This window comes from Sabethes cyaneus, chromosome 3, assembly GCF_943734655.1.
Source record: "Sabethes cyaneus chromosome 3, idSabCyanKW18_F2, whole genome shotgun sequence".
NCBI classification, from domain to species: domain Eukaryota; kingdom Metazoa; phylum Arthropoda; class Insecta; order Diptera; family Culicidae; genus Sabethes; species Sabethes cyaneus.
This window is the reverse complement of record NC_071355.1, coordinates 103,468,414-103,477,401: the sequence shown is the minus strand read 5'-3', so window position 1 is coordinate 103,477,401 and position 8,988 is coordinate 103,468,414. Positions and strand designations below refer to the sequence as shown.

Here is an 8,988-nt window from a genome sequence, read left to right as displayed (position 1 = left end):
CTTGTTAGTAGGTAAGCATAACATAAGTTATTTTAATTATTCGCTTCGTTTTAGCTCATGAAGCAAGCACCTCCTACTGTACAGTGAAAACTCGGGCTGAAGAAAGTTTAAATAATGCTCATGGATACCAGAAGAAAAAATTAAATTAATAATGGAAGCACTCATGTAAGCTCAAATGGTGCAACTCTATTCCATTCAAAGGACTGCTGGTGAGATTGTTCTATTTTTGTCCATATATCTTCATACAGTGTGTTCATCTGTTCGACAACTTTGTAGTCAACAGGTCATCACAATTCACCGACGAACAGATCAACTAACTAAGCATGGGACTAAACTACGCAATAACAACGACACCAAACATCGAGAACACTATCATCGACATGGAAACAGCAGTTAGCATCTGTGATCTTCAACCCTCTCAAATACCACGCCAGAACAACTGTCGCCGAGGTCATCAAGGAGAATCGTCATTCAAAGAAGAAGAACCCTGAAGTCCGCATCGTCAAGGAGCTGAAAGAAAAACCAGTATACTACGTGAAGGCAGACAAAGGTAACAAAGTGGTTATAATGGTCAAGGAGAACTACGATTAACAGATGTTGGACAAAATCAACAACGGCCCATATAGACAACAAAGAACGGACCCACTACCCGAAATAGTTAAGCGAGTTAATCGTACAATTAAAGAATTCCAACCAGCGCTAAGAGACGGTATCGGAAAATTACGGACATCAATCCCTACATTACCCAGAATAAAAGGACAACCCAAAATACACAAACCAGGAACGGAAATACGGGAAATAATCACGGCAAACGGTTCACCCACGGAAAAGATTGCCAAGTGGTTGTTAACCGAGTTTCAAAGAATGCCTATAAAATTCCCGAGCCGTTCTGTCAGCAGCACACGAGAATTCATCGAGTACCTAAAAACATCTGGAAAACCAGCAGAAGACGACATAATGGTCTCTTTCGATGTTACGGCCTCATTCACAAGCGTCCCCGTGAAAGAATCGATAAGCCTATTGGAAGACTGGCTATTGAAACAGCATGAGGGCAACGCATGGAGAAGAAAGGTAGGGGGATGATTATATAACATTTCGCCGAATACCATTTCGCGGATGACCATAACGCGGAATATACTGTTTCGTGGAAAGTACCATTTCGCGGAAAACATTTTTGCGGAAAGTACTGTTTGGCGGAGAAGCACCGCTCATTCAGTTTGGAAGCCGCAAAATTGTATGTTGTATTCACCAAAAGTTAAATCGATGCGAGGACTAGGGAAAACTAACTAGAGGTCAGCAGACTTAGGAAAACGAATAGACCTAGACAGATGTGGCCGGCGCTTACGACGGCGGGTCGCCGGCGAACACTCGCCGTTGCCTGCGGTCATCTAGGAAACGTTTGCTACTAACATGGTTTTCCGCGAAACAATATTTTCCGCGAAATGGTTCTTTCCGCCGAACGGTTTTCCGCGGAATAGTCTTTTCCGCGAAAGGGTTTTCGGCGGTTTGGTACTTTCCGCGAAATGGTATTCCGCGATATAACCGTATAAGTATAACCGGGAGGATACTTGAAGCTGACACGTTTGTGTATGGAGGAGAACTACTTTACATTACATTCAGAGACAATTATTACAAACAACTGAAAGGTGCACCGATGGGCAATCCATTATCACCGTTCCTGTGCTAACTATTATGAAATCAGTTGCCCACATTGCGAGAAGGTTTACATCGGCTAGACTAGAAGGAATCTGGAAACACGAACTAAAGAACACTTGGCAGAGGTAACAAAAGCATCAAGAGATGCCGAGAAAGGTCTGACACATCATTTTAGATCAAAAGTGGCTGAGCACGCACGAGCAAAGTAATCAACAACTGCTCGGCGTGGAAGATGGATGTAACGGAGAGTTTAGAGATTTACAAGAGGTGCGCCTCCACTTTACTAAACAAAGACCCTCGAAACGGTTATTCTTGGCTTTTTAAGTATGTGCCAAAACATGGACATACAAGGACACACTCAGACGAGACAATTTCTGGCTGAAAACTTCGCTCTCACTCCCTTCTCAGATCCCGGTTTCACATTATTCGCATAATCCCATAAGGCTTTTTCATGTTTTCCTTAATTTAATTAATTTTTAGATTTCAGACTCTTTCGATAGAATTAGTTCACCAATAGAATTTAGTTTACAATAGAATTAGTTTACCTACACCAATTGTATATACCTACACAGGTAGTCTCAAACAAACGTTGTATGCGTCTACCTAAACTATTTTTGTATATCCATGCATAGATCACGTACTCATAAGCTCCCACAAAAACTGTAAAATTGCTTTGGCTAATTTAGTTCGAAAACAGACACTGAAGAAGGCTGCAAGTCGTAGGTGAAATACGTATCTTTAGAATTAAATTAGATAAGGTTTCTTCTTTTTTAATTTTGGGTTTCGTATTCTACTAAGACACTCCAAAAACTTCAGTTTGCTTTTGCTGACAATGGGAAACCCTTGAGGTGATGGTGGCTACACCCATACATACATACTTACATAGTAAAATCGAACACACTGCAAGGCAATCCAGGGACTACCAATTCCTTGGAAGGTTTTCACAACTAACTGAACGGATTACTTAAAGGAACCACCATACATAAATTTTATGCTTTAGTGAAAACCTTCCAGGAAGAGGAACAAGCCACTGCTGCCGAATACCTGAGATTAACGTAAGGCGAGTCGATTGTTCGACCTAGTAGCAAGAAAGCGGAGGTAAGTAAGACAAATTAATACGTGCGATTAATTATCGAAACCTGAACGAGATTCCTCTCTTCGACCATATAAAAGCCTTGGTTTTAATCTTATATATAAAAATGGATTTCTGTCTGTCTGTCGGGATGTTCCTTATAGAATCGAAAACTACTGAACCAATCGACGTGAAAATTTGCATGTAGAGGTTTTTGGGACTAGGAAAGGTTCTTATGAGGGTTAGAGACCTCTCCCCTGTATGGCGGGCTCCCATACAAATGAAATACAAATTTCTGTATAACTCGAGAACTAATCAAGCAAATGGTACCAAATTTGGCATGTGGATGTTTTTGGAGACAAGAATTTTTTCTATGGCAAATTGAGACCCCTCCCCTCTTTAGAAGGGGAATTATGACTCCTCTCCCCTTTAAGAGGGGGGGGGGCTTCCATACAAATGAAATACAAATTTCCTCATAACTCGAGAACTAATCAAGCAAATGGAACCAAATTTGGCATGTGGGGGTTTTGGAGGGGCAGGAATTTTTTTATGGGGCCCTATTCTCACAGTCACCTGTACAACAGTGACTGTACAAATCAAATGGGGCCTGTAAGGTTAGGTGACTTTAGATGAGGTGACAGGAAAGTGAGAGAAGTGAGGTGAGGTGAGGTGACTGTGAGAATGGGGCCCATGATGGTTTGAGACCCCTCTCCCTTGTGGTAGGGGGATAAGGACTCTCATACAAATAAAACAGAAATTTTTGCGCAACTCAAAAATTATCGAACTCGAGAAATTTTAGACTCTTTCATAAAACATTAGTTAATAACAAGACCACCAGAAACTATCAATAGTAACATTAGATGATCAAGGGCGCGACGGACACAGGCCGGGAGTGTTGCCTATCTAGGCTTATTTATTTTCCTACACACTTAAAAAAAAGTGCCGGTCAGCAAAATTTTGCCGAGATTTGGACAGCCGAGTGTTCGGTAAAATTTTTCATGATGCCAAACGTTAGTAAAGATCCGTAAACGTCGATCTGCAAAACTGAAATTTTTACCGAACGCTCGGCTGTCCAAATCTCGGCAAATTTTGCTGAGTTTTTTAAGTGTGTAGATCTACTGACCTCTATTTCCTTCAGTTGGTTCACCCCTGCGAAATAGTACTTTCTACGAAAAGATTTTGCGGCGTAAGGTTTTTCGCGAAATGGTGTTCTGCGAAACTCTATATTCCGCGTTATGCTTCACCGAGAATTGGTGTTTCGCAAAATGGTATTCGGCAAAATGGTTTGTAATGATGGCGAATGTTTAAATGCTATCCGCTTTATTTTATCAGGCTAAACAATGGGGGGAGTTGTTTTCTACTTTACTGTGAGGAAAATTTGTATATTAAAACACCCATAAACTCCTCAGAAACTTGCAAAACTCGAGATTGTGATAAAGGTCATTCAAGATTCAGGATTTATGTACAACACAGTTTAATTTGTGGCAATACGAAGCTTGTCGGGTCAGCTAGTATTAAATAAAAAATAGGTGCTGATTGAGAAAGGCTCAGATTTTAATTTGATGTTGATTTCAGGATCTAACAGTAAATTTTGTGATTTATTTAGATGTATTTAAAGAAAGCGAACTGTTTTTGGAAAATTGTGCGAGAAGCAGCTTGCAGTTGTTGATGGTTCGAAAATCTAAGTCATGCCTTAAGGTAAAATATTAACGTTTAGTACTTATGTTTTCATAACATTATTAACTTTCAGTTATACAAAAAGCATCATCGGACGCAGCTACAATGTTCGTCGATAAAATATAATATATATTTACCATATTATTATTATACCTACTATATATTATTCGGTGTTGCGCTGTGAAAAAATTTCAAAATAAAATAAAACTATTTTTGGGAAAGAGGTACATTCGGGGAAATGGTTTTCGGGTAATTGGTACATTCGGAGAAATGGTTTTCGGGGAACTGGTACATTCGGGAAAATATATTTCGGGGGATTGGTACATTCTGAAAAATGGTCTTCGGGGAATTGGTACATTCGGGGAGGTGGGTCTCGGGGAAATGGTTTTCAGGGAATTGCTATACAATCACAATTTTCACGTTAATAGAACGGATTAAAAAAGCGAAAATAAGTCAGTTTCTTTGGCGAATGGCAAAGCAAAGAAAAATAAAAGCAAAAAAGATTCTGTTACCGGTTTTGACCGCCGAATCGTTCGGACTTCCACTTCTGTTTTGTGCTTGTAGTTTACAGGACTAATTAGGTGGTTTGTTTCTGATTCACGTTCATTTGAATCAGGTCGTAGTCCAAAACAACTGGTGATATTCGAGACTGAGATTAAACTTTCAGTTTGAATGACTCTTCTTTCAACTACAATAAATTCTTCGTATTATAATTTCAATCGACTCAAATTTACTTGCATATTCCAGGAACATCGCCCTGAAGAAAAAAGACATATCGTGTTCAAGAGCCACGACTTGCCAACATAAAGATCTACTTTGAAATTTCCTGATAGGTACATAAAACTGTCGGCGTATGATTGTGCTAATATAAATGTAGGCATAATTCATAACGTGAACTCATATTAGTTTTCAAGCTAGTGCATATTCGTCTTTGAAGGTTCAGCATTCGTTTCACAAATAACGTTTGACTTTTATTTTACATCTTAATAAACTCCATTTGCTATTTGAAAATATATGATAGTTTCGGTTGTCACATAACAAATTACGCTCAAAACTGTAATCAAAATCAGGTGGTAAATCAATGCTGTCACGGTTACATTTTGTATCATTATTTTTTTGCAAAGGCATCTGCTACTATTGGGTATTTATATATTTTTAGATTGTTTAATTGAGTTAATTTGGTTAGTGTTTAATCATTGTATAATTTCACTATTTGTCAGAGTTTTTCGCCTCTCTTGCTATATTATTTTTGAGATGCTCCTTGTAGTCTAGAATGTTTCCATTCCACTTAGTGACGGTTCCGTTTTCGCAGATCCAGATTTCATTTGCAACCTGAAGAGAGAGAGAGAGAGTTTTCAGATAAACGAAACAACGAAACTATTTATCTTACAAACCTGATTTATAAGTCGGAAATCGTGACTGACGAGCACCAAACCTCCTTCAAAATCGTTAATTGCGTCGGCTAGTGCATCAATCGTTTCCATATCCAAATGATTGGTAGGTTCATCTAACAACAAAAGATGCGGTTTTTTCCAAGCTAAGTAAGCAAAAACAACACGACACCTCTGACCGTCAGAAAGTTGCCGGATTGGACAAACTTGTTGTCTACCGGTTAATCCGTAACGACCTATGATCTTGCGCATTTCCTCTCTTTCGACAACTTCTGGGAAGGATTTCAACATGTAGTCCAAAGGACTCATATCCATATCAAGCAATTCGTGTAAGTGCTGGTGATATCTCGCAATGCGAAGGTGAGAGTTCTTGCGAATCATTCCCGAAGTAGGCACCAGATCTCCATACAAAAGCTTCAATAATGTACTTTTTCCGGCACCATTTGGACCAACTAACGCTAACCTTGTGTCTAAATCGATACCAAACTCAAGATTTTTATAGATATACGGCGTTTTATCATTATAACGAAAGCTAACGTTTTGGACCATAATGACTGGCGGTGGGATTGTACCACATGACGGAAAATAAAAGTTCAATTGTTTCTCGTCAATAGCTTTTTCAGTTAGACCTTGGGCTACCATTTTAGCAAGAGTTTTCTCCTTTGACTGTGCTTGGCGAGCCAATTTTGCAGATCCGTGACCAAACCGCGCAATATAATTTTTCATGTGTGCTATCTGATCCTGTTCCCAGTTATATTGCTTCATCTGATTTTCCAGCAGCTCCATCCGTGTTTTTACAAACTGTTCGTAGTTTCCGGTATAATATTTCAATCGCTTTTGGGTCATGTGAATAATATTCGTACAAACGCCATTCAAAAAGTCCTGCGAATGTGAAATAATAACAAGAATACGTTTGTATGTTTTCAGTTCTTCCTCCAACCATACGCAAGCGTCAAGATCAAGATGATTTGTTGGTTCATCCAATAGCAGTAAATGAGGCTTTACAAACAAAGCCCTAGCCAAAGCAATTCGCATTCGCCATCCTCCAGAAAAATCTTTGGCTGCTTTCTGTTGCATTTCTTTTGTAAATCCTAGACCGTGGAGGATACGTGAAGCTTTCGCTTCGGCTACATCCGCAGATATTTCATCTAGGCGATCGTAGATATCCATTAACCTCTCCTGGGATTCATCATCTTCTAGTTCGACAAGTTGATCGGCCATTTTTTCCAGTTTGATACGTTCTTCATCCACTTCCATGACGCACTGAAGGGCACTTTTCGAGCTGGCTGGAATTTCACGGGTCAGATGAAAAATATCTATGTGCTCTGGAATAGGTACTTCCCGGTTGCCAAGTACTGCCAGAAGAGACGATTTGCCGCACCCATTAGAACCCAGTAAACCATACCGTCGACCACAATTTAGCTCCAACATTGTGTCTTGAAGCATCTCTGACCCGAAAAAGGTAATAGAAAAGTTGGCAAATTTGATGTCCCTTGAACGCGGATGCACGGCAAGGGACCCAGTGCATGCTCTTGCTTCTGCATTGATTCTTGCCTCCTCATCCAATTTGGCACAAAGTGCCTCTAAAAATACCCCGCTAAGTATAATAAAAAAAACAACATATTTGTTGGTGATACCTTCTTCTGTCATTTCTGCCGATCCATTTGAAGTTCCATTAGATGAGGCCTTTTCTTCTTTTTTAGAATTTTGAATCAGGGTGATTTTCTTGTTGCGTCCTTTTTGCTTCTTGTCGGGGGCCATGGTTAATGGATGCTGCAAATAGAAAATATTCTAATATATTTTGGCAAATGGTATACACAAACATAGTGGTAAAGTTCTACACAAGCCGTAGTGAATTTATTCACATTTCATATATTTCAGCAACCTAAATCATATTTCGAATACAGCTAGTGATGTTCAATTTTTTTTTTGTTTAAATTATAGTCACTTTAACAGCTTGGGTCATTCGCGACATCTGCGGGTTTAGGATTTGAACCTGGGTCCTAAGCGTGAAAGGCGTGAATGCTAAACACTACACCGGGATTGACCCCTAATTTTTTTTATTGAATTGTACTATCAAAGTTATGTTTTCAAACTTTTTACTGTTTATATGAACTTAGTTTGCTTTGCAATTTAGTATGACATACCTACTTGAATTTTTTGTACTTCTAGATTAAATCCGTTAAATTTTAGTTGCCAATAAAGCTACATATAGAATATTACATCAAAAAATGAAAGAAAAATATTGAATTTGTAGGTAGGTATTGCATATGTCGCATCAGTATTTTTGCCCCAGGTTTATATCGATTATAGGAGTAATGTATGTAGTGTAAGAATTTCTACGTATTGAAGCGTTTTGCTGTAACAATTGACCTTGTTACTAAAAACGCTGCTCTTTACTCAGTGCGATCTTTTACCCTTAAAAATTTTCAAATGAACGGAATTTTCTGTAGCTTAGGTAATAAATGTCTCGTGCTACATATTTCGGGGAAATTACCGGGAGTCTTGCTTTTTTATAGTATCAAACGTAATAATGTATGCCCAATTCAGTTGTATAAAATTACTATTTAGGTAAATATACCTAACCGATATAAAACACAGTTGAAAAGAAAATGCACCACCAGTGACGTATTCGTTTAATTTTTTTCGCCACTCGGAAATGTGTAATGCATGAAAAGTGCATTACATAGTAGCAATACGGACAATTTTTAACCTGCTTTTTATATCACACTAAAACATCGTGTTCGAATAGTTTGCACTTTTAGTTTGTATTCGCAATAGAGATCTTGCTAACGAAAATAAGTCTATAAAATATAAAAATGAAAAATAACACGCGAACCTGCAAAATCCTCTTCTTGCTTGCCGAGAGTCGAGACGAAAAAGACTTTCAAAGTAGCGAAGGTGGTGAGTGGTGACTATACAAATCGCGTTGACGACACGCGACAGCGATGCCAGAGCGACGAATTTTCATGTGCTGGAATCCCATTGACGTTAGCAAACATCAAAAAATCAAAGCCGCCATACACTCAAAAAAATCGGCACGTCGCATCCACGTGAAAAATCATGTAAACTTCTGTACAGCAACTTACGTGAGCTTCATGTACTAGTTAATGAGAAAATTGAAACAACTTACCGGGATTGCACGTAAACGGGTTAGTATGAGTGCGAGTTACCAACAATTCACGTGAATGT

At 38.9% G+C, this 8,988-nt stretch overlaps 1 protein-coding gene across 1 annotated transcript; it reads right to left on the bottom strand.

Moving 5' to 3' along the window:
- Nucleotides 1–5,120: 5,120 nt before the first annotated feature.
- LOC128741170 (ATP-binding cassette sub-family F member 2) lies at nucleotides 5,121–8,735 on the bottom strand. Its single transcript, XM_053836783.1, has 4 exons — nucleotides 8,636–8,735; nucleotides 7,434–7,569; nucleotides 5,800–7,379; nucleotides 5,121–5,737 (listed from the first exon to the last, which is right to left on the bottom strand). Exons 2-4 carry the CDS (start codon nucleotides 7,555–7,557, stop codon nucleotides 5,615–5,617), a joined length of 1,827 nt encoding a protein of 608 aa, XP_053692758.1. The 5' UTR covers nucleotides 7,558–7,569; nucleotides 8,636–8,735; the 3' UTR covers nucleotides 5,121–5,614.
- Between the last annotated feature and the right edge of the window lie 253 nt (nucleotides 8,736–8,988).

Coding starts and splice junctions, on each gene's coding strand:
- LOC128741170 (XM_053836783.1), bottom strand. CDS start 7,557: ATGGCCCCCGACAAGAAGCAAAAAGGACGCAACAAGAAAATCACCCTG. Junction 7,380..7,433: donor GGCAGAAATGACAGAAGAAG/GTATCACCAACA, acceptor GGGTATTTTTAG/AGGCACTTTGTGCCAAATTG. Junction 5,738..5,799: donor ATTTCCGACTTATAAATCAG/GTTTGTAAGATA, acceptor CTCTCTCTTCAG/GTTGCAAATGAAATCTGGAT.